Source organism: Corvus cornix, chromosome 2, assembly GCF_000738735.6.
Source record: "Corvus cornix cornix isolate S_Up_H32 chromosome 2, ASM73873v5, whole genome shotgun sequence".
In the NCBI taxonomy this organism is placed as follows: domain Eukaryota; kingdom Metazoa; phylum Chordata; class Aves; order Passeriformes; family Corvidae; genus Corvus; species Corvus cornix.
In genome coordinates, this window is record NC_046333.1 from 3535884 (window position 1) to 3555095 (window position 19212).

General features: G+C 42.5%; 1 protein-coding gene across 3 annotated transcripts in view; it reads right to left on the reverse strand.

Moving 5' to 3' along the window:
* The window catches only part of MINDY4 (MINDY lysine 48 deubiquitinase 4), a 65078-nt gene extending 46411 nt beyond the window's left edge, over positions 1 to 18667 (reverse strand). For 2 of the 3 annotated variants that reach the window (XM_010394807.4, XM_010394805.4), the window contains exons 1-6: positions 18451 to 18667; positions 16790 to 16909; positions 16029 to 16231; positions 13204 to 13462; positions 11785 to 12206; positions 330 to 388 (exon numbers count right to left, since the gene is read on the reverse strand). In XM_010394807.4, the coding sequence (XP_010393109.3) occupies positions 330 to 388; positions 11785 to 12206; positions 13204 to 13462; positions 16029 to 16231; positions 16790 to 16909; positions 18451 to 18513 (1126 nt within the window). In that variant the 5' untranslated portion in view covers positions 18514 to 18667. The remainder of the gene's footprint in view (positions 1 to 329; positions 389 to 11784; positions 12207 to 13203; positions 13463 to 16028; positions 16232 to 16789; positions 16910 to 18450) is intronic. The other variant, XM_010394806.4, reaches the window with a different exon arrangement.
* Positions 18668 to 19212: the final 545 nt, after the last annotated feature.

Sequence of the window (19212 nt, forward strand, 5' to 3'; positions counted from 1 at the left end):
AGAAAATCATGCAAGAGTTGGATGAAAAGAGTTGTTTTCCCCAGCACGCTCAGTGCCAGGGGTCATCAAGGTGAAAATTAACACTTACTGTCTTTATAAAAAGGAAAAGACAGTTTTAGCCAGAAAGGGCAGATCAAAATACACGAGCCAGCTTTGGTTTATTATCTCTTAATGATTTGTCTTACCTAGAAGTTTATAGCAAGTGCAATTGCTCTAAATCAACCAAGAGTTACAAAAGAAGCCCCTCCTACGTATTTATTTGGTCACAGCTGCTCTGAACAATACAAAAAGATTTGGCAAAAGCCAAACTGAAACTTGACAGAACTTACCCAATTCTAGGACTTCTTTCATCTGGTCTTCTTTATAGCCAGTGGATGTTGGAGACTTCCTACATGAAAATTAATCAAAAAATGAATGACAAAACATTCATTTTAAATGAGAAAAGGTGTTTGAATAAACAGTAAGAAATAGGGAGCATTCCCACACAAGGATATAACTTTTAGCTCTGTGTGTGTGTATATAAACATATATAAAAAAATAAATACATGGTGTAAGAAATAAATGGTCTCAGAGCAAAATTTTTCTCAATGGAAGAAAGCTGCACTCCAGGAGCTCATCAGGAAAAGCAGCCAGCACAGAGGAACACCCTGTGTTTGATTTTGGATTTCAGTCCTGTTTCAGCATCAATTTCATTTCATTTGTGTGGTATGACAGATCAGGCCATAAAATAAAATGTACATCCCTGATAGGGATCAGAGTAAGATTCAAATTAGTCATTAAACGACCTGAAATATCCAAATAATGAAAGTGGGAATAGGTCTTAGACTGGCTCCTTTACCTGGGTTATTTTTTAATCCACTAAGAGGGATCAGTTGTTCAACTTCTCTTGTGATTTAATTGTATATGAACAATTAAAAGGTTAAAATTCATATGAGTAACTACTAAAAGGACTAAGCATTTAAACTCGGCTGTGAAGTCAGAGCTGAAATAAAATGTCAGATTTTTGGAGATGAGACGGGTTTTATTCTTCCTGTTGAATTCACACCAAAACAAATTCAGAATCAAGGAAAACTTTGAATAACTATTTCTAAAAATGCTAGAAATTGACTTTTTTTATCTTTTTTCCCAAAAAAGCAATACTGTATCACTGTCTTTTGCTTTGGGAAAAAAAGGTATTGCACTGACAATCCTTTCAAAAATAGTATGGAATAATTTCCTCAGCAACATTCTTTGTATGCATGATATTACAGCAATGACTGCTGTCATGTCACATACTTTCCATGAGCTTAATTTCCTTTTCAGAGTATGAAATAATAAAAGCAGGACACAGACATATCACACTCAGGATTTGCCCAGTTTAAAGGCATTTTGGCAGCTTTCTCACTGACAGTATTTGATACTATAAGAACAGAAACACTTCTCTTTTTATCTATAAATAAGTTAAAGGACTGAAGCAAGGAAATGTGGGTGGCCCCAATTTGGGACAGACAGAATAGAAATGAATCACCCACATTCTAGGAACTTCAGGTAAAAATAAATGGGAGGCCCAGCAGGTCAATAAAAATAAGAGGACTGAGAACAAATTTATACAGTGACACAAGCAGCACTGAGCTCCCACTGAATATTACAGTGATTTTATGTGATATAGAATTTAATAGAGTTGATTGTGGTGTATTTTACAACACAATCAGATCTCCCCTTGGTGTTTCCTAACACGAATTTCAGCTGAGATTCCCTTCCCACAGCTACTTGCTACTATTTCCCTCTCTCCTGGTCAAGGAGAGGGTCTTAATGGCAATAAATTCACCAATAAAACGTTTCTCAGCCAAGTCATGTCTCTCAGGCATAACCAAGAGCCACATTTTTGTTTTGTCTGAGATTGCACACTATTCTCTCTTCTTTCCTAGCGTTTCTTTGCAATCAGCCCATTTCTATCTAATTTTGCAAGAGTTTTTAAAACCTTCCAAGGCCAGGTTGGACAGGGCTTGGAGCAAGCTGGTCTAGTGGGAGGTGTCCCTGCCTGTGGCAGGATGATCTTTAAGGTCCTTTTCAACAAAACCATTCTGTGATCCTGTGATTCAGACACTGAATGCTGCGCTACAGTTTCTATATATAAATGAAAATACAGCCACCCATGGTACAATTCACATACAGCCCACCTGGCACCAGTTTTTGTAGTGTTAATTCTCTCTGGGAAGTCTAAAAGATGTTGGTTCTACACCCATTCCAGGAAGAACCAAGCCCGGGATGCAAAGTGCTCTGAATTCTCAAGGCTGAGAATTCCCATCAAGCTGAGGAAAGCACTGACATCCAAGATTAATGTTGGGTGTTTTCTGCTTAAGTGGGGTATTTTTGCAGGTTGTGTTTCTCAAAACAGCCAGGACATTTACTGCAATTTCCATTTCAGCAGAGGGCTGCTGTTCCAGGAAAATTTACTGTAGGTGTAAAACCATTCCGTTGGAATACTTAGGGAAGGGGGAAGTCATCCATCACGGCAGGAAAATGGGACAGGAAGAAAATATGCTTCATTCTAAACATACTATACAGTACTTTCTCTAAATATTTGAACATTCCTCTCTGGCCTCCAAGCATTGTAGAAAAATGGATTTACAGAGGAGAGCTGAACTCGCAGAGAGGGAGCTCCTTGGCACAATAATGGATGTGCATTCCACCATTTCCTATTTACACCAACACTCACAAGAGGTCAAATAAACAAAGGGGCTTAAAAATTAAACATCAGTACCTTTAAGGTGATTGTGGTGGTAAAACTTATTTTCATTGCCAGATTACAACAGCTTTTTTACTGCATGTAGAACAGGGAGACATATCCAATATTCTTGGGATAGTGAGTAAAATCTGCAGAGCAGGTAATTAAAAAATAACCTCTATTGCTGTTTGCAAAAGGGTAAAAAAGGCCATTCTCTGTGGTGCAGCTTGCCACTGTTTTGGGGCACAATTACAAAACCAGAATTACTAAAAGCAATTGTAAAGATGCAAAGGACATGATCACAATCAATGCCAGGCAATATTTTTCTACAGGGAAAAGGTCTTGTCATGAAGATTTAATATAAATTCTATCGTTTTGGCAAGTCTGGTTGACAAAGGTAACAGAGGCTCATACGCTTAATTTCTCCAAAGTTCCTTTTTAGTGAAGACCTGCATCTGATCTGATTTGCACATTTGCAATATGAAAAATTAGCTTGTGAACAGATGACAGACAGATTTGTGAACACTGGCAGATATAAAACAGGTAAATGAGAAACTTGTCATTGAAAGGGTCATTTCTAACAGAAGTGGTCACTTCTGATAGAAACAGATTCCCTCACACATGAACAGGAATTTGTCCTGCCGAATTTTATTAACTGTGACAATTTGAAATCTTTGTTGAGAAGGTTTGTACGTAAAAAAGGGATGACCATAATCACAGGTTGAACTACAAGATGGTTTGAAGTGCCTGATGACTTGGGCTTGCCTGAACACAAAGCTCATCCACACGCTATGAATGAATATTTATCACCAACTACAAAATCAGAATTGTAATAAAAGTGGAGCTGCTTTGTTCCTACCGTCCTCCACCAGAGATTTTGGAGTGTGACACCCTCACACTGGGATTTCCAAAGAACTCAGTACCACCTGTGTGAACTCACCATTATGTTCAGCAACTCAAAACTGCTGCCAGCAAAATGAACTAGAATCAGTAAAATTTAAGAAAGGGAGATAAATTTCCAATAAATAAAAATGCACAGCACCTACAAGACACAAAGCACAGAAAAGGGGTCCCAGATTTTGGCACTCAATCAATTCACATCAGTGGAGGTGAATCCAACCCTCTGCTCCATTTACCATCCATGAAGTACCCACTCTCTCTGGTTTGGGCCTTCAACTCCGAGGCCACTTAATTTTTAAGGATGTGGAATATTCGTGGTCTTCCATTTCCTGTCAGAAACCTCAGATTTTTAACAGTCCGAACCACTGTAACCTGACAGGTATTAGCAATATAAATGATTTTCCTGAGAGCTAATATCAACTGTTAAATTGGGAAACAAAAGCTTATGCTGAGGATGGGGTAATTCTCTTATCCCATTATAAAAAAAGGTGAGTTCAAAAAACAGAGACCCCACAGGTGACCCCACAGAGATTTTACCTCCTGGTAAAGTAATCTGAGGGATAAATAGGGGTAAAAAAAATTCCTCATGATATCTGCACACAAACTGATTTTTTTTTAAGGAGCAAGTAATTCCACAGTCATGGAGCTGGAAGATACCTCAATGATCCTCTAATGCAAATTCTCAACTCACTGACTGCTTTTCAGGCAATGGGCTGGACCTCTCCAGATTTACCTCCTCTCCAAAAAGAAAGAAATGATACAGAAGCCGTTTGTCATTTCCAGCAATTGCAAAGTGCCTCTTCCTATGGAGTGCTGGAAAAATACTAAAAGGGCCAATGGCAGCCCCACAGATGTTACACCGTGGGCTCTGGTGCCATAAATCCGTTGGCACCGCACAAAAGTCACAATAGTTCATAACTTTTATTTTAGGTCCTTTTTTCCGGTCCAAGCATTATGTTATAAAAGGTGTTACACAACTCCAGGCTCTTGAAGGTTTTCACTCCTGATTTGGCAACCATGACCTTTCTTTTCATCCATGGGCGGGTTAAATCCATATTCCCCACAGATGAGCCCAGTTTGACAGATGTTCCTCTGCTGCTGGCTGTAAGAGTCAAACCCAGACTTACTCCCTGGAGTAAGGGATCAGAAGCCCTCCAGGAGGGTTTGGTTGCTCTCTCCAGGAAGGTGTGGCTGCACTATTCTCATGTTTCCTGCCTCCAAATCCACTCCAAAGCACGGGGGGAAGCTGGAGATGATGCAAAGTGTGGCTGAAGGACAACACAGAGCTCCCAGACAAAGGTGGAAGGAAATGTGCCAACGTAATTTACTCCTGGGCTGCTCCAGCCCCGCGTTCCTTTCCGTTCTCTCGTCTGGAACGCCGCACTCTGACTAAACTCCCACTTCCTAGAAATGCCACCCCAGCCCAGTGCATCCTCTTCCTCTCACAGGCGGAAAAACTGAATTAATTCCTCAGGCATTGCTCACACACACACACTGAGAATCCTGGAATAATCTGGGGCTTTCTGGCTGGTTTTAAACAAGATCGAGTCCAAAATGATACAGCCATGGGAGCTCAGACCTCATCCCACAGAACAAGCTATCCAGGTGGTGAGGACTTTTAGGAACTGCTCAACACCTCCCAGGATCAAAGCTTCATTACTCACCAAACTGCCAGGTGCTATTTTAGACAAAGCCATCCCATCCTACGCACCAATTTTGTACGTGACACTGAAATATTGCAGCCCACCAGGCAAACCATACAGAATATTCCTAGAAAACCTACTTTTACACCAAAATGCACAGTAGGAAAGACTGGAGCCAACCAAAGCTGCAGAGTAAATAATGTACATTACATAACTTTGCTGGAACTATTTTTCCTTTGACTTGGAAATTCAACTTTATTTTTTAAAAAAATAGCACTAAAACTGGAGTGTTGATCAGTATTCCTTGTGAAATGAGACATTCACATATTAACCTTCAACAGGCAATGAATTTTCCTGTCCCAGTGTGTCAAGAAATTACCACCAGTGCAGTCCAGAAACCTCCCGGGTTGCTTGTGCTCTGCGTTGCTGCTTACACTGACCAAGGGAACATCAAATCCTGCCTGGGACTTGCTCAGACACTCATGGCCTATGTTCTCTGCCAATCTCCTAATGCAGGTCAGCACAGATTGTGGCTGCGGATGATGCAGGATAAAAAGATAGGAGAGGCTCTTTGCAGCTTTAGGCACTCAACCATCTGTAATTGACAGGTATTGGCTCAGTCCTCACATGGAAAATAAGCTTTTTTATTCCTGTTAATAACGGAGAGCATGAATATCAATCCTTTAAGGACCATAACGCTTTCAAAATAGTATTTTGAAAGCGTTATGGTCCTTATAATATTTATACAACAATATTTTGAAAGTGTCAGATATCGAAAAGAATAAAAACCCAAAACAACTAAACAAGCCTGAATATATTTGTAAAGGACTTAAGGGATCTTTCTGAAGATCTGCATTTTTTTCCTCTAAGGATTTCCTATTTCTATAAAGATGTTTTCAGGGCCTTTTTTTTTTTTTTTTTGGAACATATGAGAGAGAAAAAGCAGAATTTTCACTAACACGATGGGTTCACCTGTACTGTGATTTATAATGCTGAGGACCAGGCCAGGAGCAGAAGGTGACAGATCTTGCCCTGTTATCTGTGAGAGTCACAGTGTGACAATGGTAGAGAAATCCTTAAATACATGGAGGAAATAAAAAACAAATCAATAAAACCTAGCAGAAAAACAACAGCAAAAGTTCAGAGCAAGAAAGAGAAAAATATTGAGCAGACAGTACAAGCCTGTCTTGTAAAAAACCCTGAAGGAACATGAAAAATACTTTAAGTATTTTAACAGAGGTGATATATAGCAAGGAACAGAAACACTAGTCAAAAATTAACTTCAGCTGTGGGAAACAGGGAAAAAAATAGCAAATGGAAGGTGAATACAACAAAAAAAATCCTTATAATAAGGACTGCTAGAAACTGGAATGTATTATCAGGGGAGAGGTGTCACTTGAGTCATCTAAGACTGGACCAGACAAAACCTGGAAAAAGTATTACAGCAAATATAAATATATATAGCAGTGATTCATCTGCCATAGAAATGACCTTAAAAGTCCTTTTCCATCCGTAATTTCTAAGATCCTATGAAATATGAGTAACGTTCTGCTTGGTGTCTATGGCAATTCCCTAACCCAACCCTATCTGTGTCAGAATGCAGGGCACTGCTAGAAAAAAAGGCTTCTTACCAAATAACGAGGGATATTTTGGGAATGGGAAGCACTAAACAGTGCCCAGCTGAGGTGAACTCAGCTGAGAGACTCTGGCAGGAAGAGAAATCCTGGCTCTGAGCTCACTGGCACTTTCCTGGTAGTGGAGCTGAAGCACCTCGGAGAGAGTCAGCTTTTGGTTGGAAAAGGCACCTTGAAGCCAAGTTCCAGAGCCATAAACCAGTCCCTGGTGCCTGGAATATCCCTCTGCACTGGCAGAATGCTGGCAGCAAAGCAGCAGTGGCCAGGCACAGGGGGAAAGGCAGGCGCAATCGGGGATAATTCAGGTGATTGCTCACAATAGAAGGATGAGTGCAGAATCAATTATCCTCCCTGCTCCTGCAACTGCACAGATCTCTGCCTCTGGACAATGGGATTCACTGCTGCCTCCCTCTGCTCGCTAATGGCAGCAGGAAATTTCTGTCCTGACGTCACGATACTCCCAATTCTTTGTGCCTTTCTGATTCTGAGTCATTCCCTTTGAGCTCCTAGGAAATATCCTTAACTTCAGGTCCTGATTGCAAAGTCCTTTTGCTCCCTTGGTCCCGTTTTACCCTTTTTTTTTCTGATTTCAGTGCTCTGACTCTAATTTTATGCCGTTTTTCTTGAAACTGGGGGAGGGAAGTTGGTTGGCTTTATATGTGAAAACCAGAATTTCAAGCACCACATGCTCTTCTTCTTAACTACCAGAACAGAAATGGAGCTGTACAGACCAAATCTGCCCATCTAACTCAGCAAAAGGTGGTTCCACCCCACTGCAGAACTGCCAGCTCAGATTTACTCATCTAGAAATTATTTATTCAGCTGACAACTGAAGGGTTTCCACGGCACCACCACACTTTGCACTGATAGACTTAAGGGAATATGGAAAATTAGGAAAACACTTCAACTTCAGGGGCTGCATGAGCAACAACTCCAACACGTTTCTGTAGCCAAGACCAAAGAATTGTTTCTCAACTGTTCTGAAGTGGCTTTTTCTTGCCTTTCCCCAATTTTGTTTGCTCAAGCTGTGAAATGGGGAAATCTTGACCTTCTAACCCCATGTAACCTTCCCAAAAAAGTCATTATTCATCGTGGGTTTTTTCTGGAAAAGCAATAGAAAGTCTTTAACGCAAGGACAGGCATCAAGTTCAACACCTGTTTATATTTTTACAATTTCTAAAGATCATGAATTCCATTCCACTCATTCTTCCCTCTGTGTGCTCAGGTTAACGATAAATATTCCCAGATAAATATTCAGCACTAAGGAGAATCACAGAATGATTTAGAGGCCACAAGGCCCAACCCCACCTCAAGATATCAAAGGAAGCAGAGAACCTTTCCTTGCTGCCATTCGAGGCTCTGGCCAGGATAAAAGACTCAGGAAAGTCTTTAATAATTTGCTTATCTGTGACCTGAGTTTGTTCCTTCAACATCATCTCTCCCAAGTTCCTACAGATCTTAAGAAACTACAGATACAGCAGTTTTTTGTTGGAGTCATGGATAAGACACTTGACTGGGTACTTTTAAATTTAGGTTTTTATTCCCTTAAGAATCTCTAAATAAAAAGAAAAAAAATGAAAAACATAGTGAGTAATTCACATTTCACTTGGCCTTGCACACAACTGAGAGGAACAGGGACTCAACAACAAGAGGTGAATACTCCTTTGAAGATGAACCATAAACAACAGCATCAAAATGACCTGAAAGGGGTTTCAAATTCTCCACTGAAGTGGCACTGAGACATAAATGTCATTTTTAATTTGTTAAGTCAAATTAAATTGCTGTGAAGGAGCATGGAGGAATCACTGACATAATTCTGGATAAATGTGTGTGCACTGCCTGTACAACATCACCACATCCCAGCATTTAAAGGCTGGCTACAAGTAAGATGGAGACTCCCTTTTTCCAAGGAATCACATGGAAAAGACAAGGGGCCATGGGTACAAATAGCTCCTGGGGATTTTCCCATTGGAGAGAAAAAGGAAAATTTTGCAAGAGAACAACCAGCCAATGAAACCATCCCCCAAGGGAAGTGCTGAGTTCCCAAATCCTGGGCACTTTTAAGATTTGGCTGGACAGGGTGCTGGGTCACCTTGTCTGGACCTTGCTTTTGCCAGGGAAGGTTGGACCAGGTGATCCTTGAGGTCCCTTCCAACCTGGTGTGCTGGGATTCTGTGAATTGAGAAATTAAATTGGCTGCTGTCTGCTTACAGCTGGGGATAAATGAAGATTTGCTGCCACCTGTATATTGCTTTTCTCCTGGATTAATTAAAAACAAAAATTCTAAAAAAAAACCCAGTTGTAGAATCTGGGTAGGTATGCAAACTCTACACCATGTTGTATTTTTTTACGAAATAACCCCTCAGGACATGGCAAAAAATACAATCATGACATAAAGAACCATCGCTGACCCCTGTAATTTCTTTCATTAAAAGGTGTGAGTCAAAATGCTGTGCATCTGCATTTCCCCAGGATATTTTGATGGCCAGGTATTCTTTTAAAGCATGGCAGTGGTTTTACTTCCAATTTTTTCTGCTATGTGTGCACAGGATGCCTGCAGACTATGCTGCAACAGCACTTTTGGCATGGGAGAAAAGAGAATGAAAAGGTAAAGCAAATGGAAGGAGAAATAAGATTTATCTTCAGTTTTCTATGGGAAACAAAACCAGAATTGCAGATGCTGTGAATGAACCAGCTGTGGTTAATATTATAGAGGTTTTCAGCTACTCATCTAAATACTTAGATTAGCATTAATGTCAGGTAACAGAGAACGGAAGAGGATCCAGACAAATATCTGCTCCCACATTGTAATTTTTTATTCTTTAAAATGCTTAATCACTTTGGCCAAAATCTGCAGGGCTCTCAAACACTGCAGGATTTGGCTGAAGGGAAATAGAAGTCTCGAAATAGCCAGGCCTTGTACTTTGGATGTTTATTTGGAGTCTCTGCTCCTTCCACTTAACTCCAGGAGTCTCAGCAGCCCTGCTGGCTTCTGTGGGCGCTTCCAGGAGCTCAGAGCTCGGCACGGATTCCAAGGCTCTGCTGGTTCTAACTCACGCTGCCTGCCAGGAGTGAACCCGTGTTCCTCTGCAAACAGGCTCTGCTTAGGAAAGGGCTCCCTCTCCTGCTCCTGCTGAGACCAAACCAGCTCTGAGGGAATTGTTTTCACTCCGTCCCTGCGGGGACGGAGCACAGGATGGCAGCACATTGTGTGCTGTGCTGTGGGTCACCCCCCTTCCAGCCCAGCTTCTCCTTTTCAGCTCTTTCTGCCAAAGGTTGGGAGGCGTCAGCATGTCCAACTACATCTGAGTGAACCACAGAATTACAGAACTGTTGAGGTTGGAAGAGATCTCTAAGATCATCGAGTCCAACCAGTAACCCAGCATCACCATGTTCACCACTAACCCCTGTCCCCAAGCGCCACATCCACACACCTTTTGAAAACTTCTAGGAGTGGTGACTCCACCACTGCCCTGGGCAGCCTGTCCCAATGCCTTCAGTGAAGAAATTTTCCCTAAGATCCAGTCTACACCTCCCCTGGCCCAGCCTGAGGCCGTTCCCTCTCCTCCTGTCCCTGTTCCCTGGGAGCAGAGCCCGACCCCCCCAGCTGCCCCCTCCTGTCAGGGACTTGTGCAGAGCCACAAGGTCCCCCCTGAGCCTCCTTTGCTCCAGCCTGAGCCCTTTTCCCAGCTCCCTCAGGAATTCTCCAGCCCCTTGTCAACTCCATTCCCTTCCCTGGACACACTCCAGCCCCTCAATGTCCTTCTTGTCGTGAGGAACCCAAAAGTGACCCCAGAATTGGAAGTGTGGCCTCACCAGTGCCCAGCACAGGGGGCAATCACTGCCCTGCTCCTGCTGCCACCCTGTTCCCGATCCAATCCAGGTGCCACCGCCCTTCCTGCCCACCTGGTCACTCCTGGCTCACATTCAGCCACTGTCACCATTACCCCAGGTCCTTTCCACTGGCCAGCTTTCCAGACACTTTCCCAAGCCTGCAGGGCTGGCTGGGATTGTTGTGAGCCCAGTGTAGGACCCAGCCCTTAGCAAGTGAAGTTTGCACAAGACTTTGTTACTGGCTTTTCTCAACAGCTTTCCCAAAGAATTCCGTCCAGTCCACCATGCCTCTGAGGCTCGTCCCCAATGAACTATACATCCACTGACTATCAAATACCAGGAATACACTCAATGTTCTCAGCTTTGCTAGGGAGCTGCCAAAGGCCACTGAAGCTCTCTTCTCCACCTCAATTAATGCTGAGTGTGAGGTAAAAAACCATCCTGTGAGTGGAAAGGGTGAAGTGATGGGGCAGCACCACCTTGGAGGCTCAGTGAAGCTGTATGAAACCAGAAGTTTTAAGACTTTAGACTGTAGTACTTTGCCCTATTACACAGTAGTCTTTCACAAATTAAACAAGCCAATGCACTGTGTAATGCTTGCAGCTCTTTCTCAGCTGATTTTTGGTTCCAGAGAGGAAGCAAGTGCCACTCCGGGCCCACCTGCAGCTCCAGCAGATCCCCAGTTTGATAATTCCCACAGCCCTTAACATAAATGTGGAGAGACCTAATGTATAATTGCTTCCTTCTCAACAGGGCCTCCACACGTGGTATCTCAGGCTTACAAGAAATTAAACTGGAAAACAAAATAGCAATAATAATATTAAGAAATCTGGCTCCTGTTTTAGTGTGTAAATAAACAAAATGCCATGCCTCTCGCTCTTTGATTTCACCCAGAAAAAAAAAAAAAATTAAAAAAAGATCAATTAAGAATATAAGGGAGAGAAAAGCCAAAAATATATATTTGGAGCTCACAGGAGACACTTCTAAAACTTTTATATCATTATGAAATCGTGCAGAACAACAACAAAAATCTAGTTTAGCATAATATTCCCAGAAATACTCTCACCTGTGACCTGACAACCGACTCTCAGTTTTCTTGAGGGATCTCTCCTTCTTTTCTCTCCCAGCCCCCGAATGTCTGTGAGGGGCACTCACTTTAAGGCTTTTTTCACTGCTGTCTGCACCAGAGCTTGGAAGTGATTTTCTTTCCTCAGTCTTGGCCCTCTCTCTCTCAGACAGCAGCTTGGAAAAAAAGTCATCTGGATCTTTGGGGCTGTTCCTTGGTTTTTCCGAGGCAGAACTGGTGTGTGAGCTTGGCAGAGTTTTTGATGTAAATTCCGCATTTGATTTTGTTGGAGATGCTTTGCTTTCCTGAAAATCAGTGCTTGGGACACTCAGGTCTTGTTCTTCAAGATGTCCTTCACCCCTGAGCTGTGCTGTGCTGCTGATGCTCGTGGATCGTTTGGAAAGCCTCCTTTTTTGGAGATCCTGGAAAAAAGTGCCATGACAGCCACAGATTAAAATTTTACCATCTTTAAATAAACATGAGAAGAAAAGGAAAGCTCTAGGAGTGATTTCTGGGCTAAACAATTTGTTATTAGGAAACAGCTTCTGGAGTAAATCAGATTTTTTAAAAAATCAGTAATAAATAAGACAAACACTTTCACTTAAAATTTGACCAGTATTAAAGATGCTACATTCCATTAAAATACGCTTTCCTTTACCCAAGAAAATCAGCAAAATACCTCCTAAAAGCTTATCTTGGGGTTGTACACAGCTCAGGAAATCAAGATACATAAGATATTTCACTGGTGTCTACCACTGGTCTTTTTTTTTAAATCAGAGATATTTATAAAAACCCAGCTAATTCATTTAACTTCCACATGCTCTTCAGTATTATCTAAATGTCACAGTTAAAATAGTTAAATTTCTCATTATTACAAGCTTAATTTTACATTGGAAAAGTCCCTGTCTATATAAAAGCAGCATAAAGGAAAAAAAAAAAAAGGGCAAGAAATTCTTAACTGTGTTTTGAGAGCACTTCTTGATGCAATATAGTCTGATTTGATCAGTTCTGAAACATATTTCGAACTGAAAGCAATTTCCAGTTCCAAACTGCCACTGATTAAATGTGAGGTCTTGGAAAACCAGAGTAAAACAGACACTGTGAAGGTAAAAAAGCAATTTTCATAGGAAAACAGAAAACCAAATCTGTCAAGAGATTTCAAGAAAGGGAAAGATTTATAAAGGAATTTGGTGACCTGAGATCACAGACATGCAGGGGCAGCTGCCTACAGTGTCTATATCTGAAATTCTCAATTAGGCAGAACAATTTCCCTAACTCACTGCACCTTTTCAGCCTGCAGATTTAATGGATTAACATGCAGAAGTCATCTGAATACTTTATGCAAATGATTTTTATCCCAGCAGGCTGGATATAAAATCCATGGGCAAGCCAAATACTTTGTTAAGTGTTGGGAATCACCTCTGGTGGACTTGCTACTGGTCCAGCCATCATTCCCTTGGCAGTGAGACCAGCCCTGGGCCTTGGCTTCTCCTTCCCTGTGGATTTCAGCTCCTCAGAAACCGGAGCTGCCTTTAAATCCTCTTGACTGTCTTTTAACTTCTTGTCCCAAGCACAGGGTAAGTTACTGCTGTGGGTTGTCCCTGGGTGGCATTTTTCACTCCTGTGCTGATGTTTTCTGGGTGGAGGGATTTTATCCAGTGGATTCTCAACATCATACCTAGAGGGAAGAAAGAGGAAAAGCTTGAAACAGCAAAGTAATGCACAAGTAGATTAATAAAACAAGCTAAGTAAAGCACTGCTGTCAAATTAAGCAACAGTTTATCTCGGAGTGGTAATCAAATGCAGTCACTTGTCACTCAAACACCTGGATGTAGGACTTGAGGACATTCTTTCAGTATCATTATTATGTGCCACGATTGGTTATAATATGGGTAACACAATCCCATGTTTACATATTTTGATGTAAAAAGGGCTCAAACTGAAAGAGGGGAAATTTACATGAGATATTGGGAAGAAATTCTTCTCTGGGAGGTGGGCAGGCCCTGGCACAGGGTGCCCAGAGAAGCTGTGGCTGCCCCTGGATCCCTGGAAGTGTCCAAGGCCAGGTTGGATGGGGCTTGGAGCAGCCTGGGACAGTGGAAGGTGTCCCTGCCCACGGCAGGGGGTGGGACTGGATGATCTTTTAGGTCCCTTCCAGCCCAAACCATTCTGTGACTGTATGACTGAGTATCATAGTAGAAAGCACAATTTATATGTTATACCAGACAGGTCCTAAACTACAACCAGCAGTTCCCATTCCTTCTCCATCTGTTTGGAAATTTGTTAACACTTTTGCTCACATCTTCTGTTCTCATGTAACTTAGACTGACTTTACTGACCTCTCTCACTCTTTGTTGAGATGTAGAACACTTATTTCAGTCCAGAAAGAAAGGCACTTTTGTGATGGAAATTATTTTACTGAGTTCTGGGTATAAATTTATGTTCTGTGTAACCCAAAAATGCTCACCTTCCTTAACACAAGGAAACAAGCCCCTGAACCTGTTTTTCACTCTGGGGTGTCATCCTCCATCCTAATTCATTGTAAAGCAAGTCCATAAGTTGAAACATCTTGTACCACAAAAATGTTCCTTTTATTTAACCCATTTTTCCAGGGGTGTGTCTTGTGTTGTGAGGACACGCTGTGCATGTAAATAAAGGGAGCATGATCCATCTCTGGGAGCATGATCTGCCTCTGGAATCATCAGGAAAAGTAAGGAATGCTACTCCTGACCCAGCTGCACATAACTCCTCATTGCCAAGGGGTGCTGGCTTAGAGACTCTTTTAACAGTTACAGACACTCACACAAACCTCCAAAAGGAAAGTTAAAAGGAAAGCAGACTCGTTAATAAGGAACTGTGCAGAGTCCTGTCTGATTATACTCTCCACCCCTGAAAGCATCGTTAACAATTACCCAGGTAGTTGAAACTAAAACTAATTTCAGGCACTGGCTGGTTGACCTTGGCAATCCCTGACTTTCCTTTGCCCAGAGGGGATGGCAGTGGTGAGGATGATCCAGAGCTGTGCTTTGCTGTGGTGTTTCCCTGACTGGTTCAGTTTGTGGGTTGAAAAAGAACGTGGCTGAGCCAACCTCTCAACCTGCCCACAATAACCCTTTTTATGGCAACTCTGCAGCCACAGGACAAGGGCTGATGGCTTTAAACTGACAGAGGGAGGGGTTAGATGGGAGATTGGGGAAGGAATTCTTCCCTGTGAGGATGGTGAGCTCCTGGCACAGGATGCCCAGAGAAGCTGTGGCTGCCCCATCCCTGGAAGTGTCCAAGGTAAGATTGGACAGGGCTTGGAGCAACCTGGGATAAAGGAAGGGGGTGGAATGAGATGATCTTTAAGGTTCCTTCCAATGTTAACACTGCTGGGCACAGCTGAGCTCTCACAGAGCAGTGTCAGGGACTCCTCAGTGGGAGAGATCCATAAAAGGGAAAGAAAAAGGGGAAAAAAAAAAAAAAAGAGGACGAGAAAAAAGGAAAAAAAAAAGAGGAAGAAAAAAGAAAAGAGGAAAAAAGCCTTTGCACTGCCTCCTTTTCAAGTGTTCCTTCTGAGCTCAACTTAAAACATCTTGGCTTTCTTCCCCAATAAGAAATGACTTCATGGGTTTTTTTCAAGCACTGACTTGGCTCCTTTGAGCATGCTGCATTTAGGATGAAGAGCAAAACCTGATTAATTCCCTGAGAGTGGAGCTGGGAAGGTGAATTACTCTTCTCTGACCATTTTAAAAGCTTTCTATGGAAGCACAGGGCTGTTAATCCTCTTTGAGGCACTAACAAATGAAAAACTTGATTATATGCTATTTTCAGGTTTTCTGCAAGATCTGAACCTACACAATTTGTAACAACACTGAATTTAAGACAGCAAACCTTTGCCTGTGTAAGCCATGAATATACCTGTATTTTGAGCACAGGGGGTTTGTTTCACCTCCAAACCTGCTTCAATTTGAGTATTTCCAATTTAAAAGGCATGAAATCTCCTATTTCTATGTACTTCCGTGACTGAAAGATGCAACTGAGTTTATCAGCCTTCAGAATTGTCAGGGAACACAAAAGATCATTTTTGAAGGGGGGCTTGCACAGGACATTTTAATAATCTGGGAAGTTAAGCTTTGTGTTACGAGGATAGCTAATAAAAATGTGGTAGAGCTGAAGAAATGATAAAACATTTAACACTATTTCCCTTAATTAAGAAAAACTAAGTGAATAGAAAGGGCAAAGAGAAATAAATCAGACTGTACCTGGAGGCCTGAGTTTTGCTTTCATCCAGTGCATTGGCATTGCCATGGTCCTCATCTGGGAGGTCGGATGGGTGGGATGCTGAGCTCTTACTCTGAGGAGCTGACAGAGCAGAGCTGGAAGCCGTGCTCCTGGAAGTCCCACGGTGCTCCAGGAAGTAATTAGTAATAATTTCAAGCAGTGTTTTCAGTGGGTTCTCCTTTGCCTAGCCAAAAAGAGAAATAAAGCTCTCGGTGACTATTGGAACGCTGTGTTGGTCTGGCTGCAGGGTGTTATTTTTACCCTGTACAGCAACTGAACATTTTAACTATTTCCTACAGTTACCTGGGGGTGTATCCCAGGTGTGACTGTACAAACAATCCAGGGAACTGGAAGATGGCAGCTAGAGAATGTCGAGAGCTCAAAGGTGCTGCTGTGTTAAATGAAGGAAGAACGACACAAAAAAGCAACCTGTCATGGCGATTTCTGGCTCTCATTTTATCTCAATATTCCAAAGTGTGGAAACTGTGCTCAAATGCACCTTTTCTACACTGGGAGAGGGTTTTTTGAAGTGGCATTTATCGACTTATATGAAGGTATCTCAGGCTGCTGACCAAAAGCATCGTGTGCCTGAAGTCATGAGTGACCTATTTATATTGAATTTTAAAGGATAATAAATGCTCAGAGAGTAATTTTCATCTGCTGTGCCATGTATAAAGCTACAAGTAGAAATGGGCATGCAAGGATACTTCCACAATTAGGGAAGCACCATGGATTGCCTCACCTTGTTCTGTTTGTACAAGGAGTGCAGGTGCAGGACATTCCGGAGCTCATTCCTGTTATTGATGCTGAGTGCAGAGCGGGGAAGCTCCCGGTCCATGGTGGTGATGGTTTTCTTCAAACCCTGAGAAGGAAAAGTGTCAGACCCCGAATCTTTCACTCTCAGTTTTGTTTGGTGTGACATGAAACTTGTGGATGGCAGCAACTGGTAACCAGGTAACCCTCAGAACCTGTGCTGTAATGGTACAATATTGAATTATCACAGCCCACGGATGTGGAAATAATTAAGGTGCTATGTGAGATGGAAATTGCTGAACACAGAAAAACAAAAGCCTCTTTGCAGGTGACTTGAGCAGCTAAACAGCCTCCTAAGACTGATGGTTGGTATGAAGGGCCCTGAGCTGAAGTTATTCCAGCCAGCTTCAGGTTGGAAATCAGTCAGATCTCCACAGCATCAGCTGGTTTGGGGTCTTCAAACTTTGACTTTCAGTCTGTGGTCAGCACCCATGGGCACCTCAGAGACAAAATCTATGTGCATCTCACTTTCTGGGAGGAGAGGCTGATTTATTGTGAGTTGGATCCCAAACTAATTTAAGTGATACAACACAAGACTACTGTTTTGAGAGAGAAAGCCCAGATTCCTTCCTTTTGAAGACGTTATTGTCACAACAAAGGATTTATTTTTCTGCTGACAGAGTGTCTGGCTCAGATTTATGAAATTAAGGGCAAGTTGTGGTAAATAAAGGATCATTATCTCTGTAGGCTCTGATGGGTATGAAAGATGTGGGGGAGGCAGAAGCACAAAGGATTATCAGTGCCCCTTGTTTTGAAAATGTGAATTTGGAGACCGGATGCAAAACATGAGTTTTGTGCAGCACTTAATGAGACAGTGGCTGTTTAATTTCTGATATGAAACAACTCATTCCTGACACTGGGAGTCTGACATCAGCAGTATTTCCCTAGGATTTAACAGAAATACAAGGTCATAGGCACTGCTACACAGAAATGTGAAGGTGGGTTTTCAGTCTGCTCAATCCCACACTCCCCATATCCCTGTGTGGTCCAAAATTCCCTTTATAGTATTAAATTCGTGACAGATACAATGGCCTCTTTCCTCCCTTTATCTCAACTCCTTCCCCCCCTAAAAAACGGGTTTTCTGCTGAGTTATTACTGAAAATTGGGAGGGAAAATACAGCTGAACAGTTTCTCTAAAACTGTTACCTTCTGCCTTAAAAAAGTAAATAAATAAATTAGGCTTTGTATACCGCTTGCAAACAGAAGGACAACATCAAAACAGGTAATTCAGGAAGGAAAAAAAGCAAAAACAAATTTTAAAAAATAAAAAACCATCAAACTGAAACTGCAAACAACAAGAAAAACCGAACTGAAAGTGCGTTTCTTGATTTAATTTCCAGTCTCGCAGCCCTGTGCGAGTAAGGATGGGGCTTCCCCGAGCGGGAGGAAGCGGCTCCATCGCCGGGAATGAAAGGGCACTGTGGGAGATGTAGTCCAGCTGCTCACCCCAGAGCCTCCCACCCTTCACATCCAGCTGATTCCAGGCTGGAATAAGTCCCCGAGCATCCCTCAATTTTTCCCGTCCTTCCCATTTTCCCCAGTGCCATCCCCACCGGGGCTCAGCTGGGACAAAATCGAGACAAGTTTACCTTTCTACTGAGAAACTCTCTCACCAGTGATGCGGCCACTTCTTCCACGAAGGCGTTGTCCATGTTTTAGCCCCAAAAAAGCGGGTTTGGGGTGCGGGGATGCTGTTCAGTCCATGGCAGCCCGGCGGCATCGCCGCTGCCCGCGGCGGCCGCACCGCGACGGAGCCCGCAGGGATGTTGCTGTGGGTACCATGTCATCGGAAGCGGGGACAACTCCTCCCCCTGGGAAGGGAGGGAGGGAAGAAGGAAGGAAGGAAGCTGGGCAGGGGTTTGGGATGGAGAGAGTTGGTAGCGAGCGGCTGGGTGGTTGCTTTAAATTTAAATAAATAAATAAATAAATAGTAATAAAAATATTTAAGAAAGGAGTGTTCAGCTCTTAGAGAGGGAACGGATTTATGGTTATTTCTTTTATTTTTAAAGAACTCTGCGTAGTTATCTGCAGTCGAATAATTCTGTGCTAATGCGACTTTTAACCGACCATGTGCGTGCCTTTAGTAAAACGGCACTCTCTGCATAAAACTTTATAAATTTTTTTTTTAAAAAAATACGAAAAAATGCAAAAAAAAAGCAGCTGCTCAGAGAAGCTGAATCTCTCACACTGGCAGTGTCTGGGGCGGGACATTCATCAGCTGAGCCTTTCCTTTCAGGTTACACCTACATGATCAAGGCTGAGACTATGGTGACACTCTTCAGCTTGGGGATCTGATCAGAGTACCCTGTGCCCCTGGCTGTTGAGATTCCACAGCCTGGCCAACCTCTCCC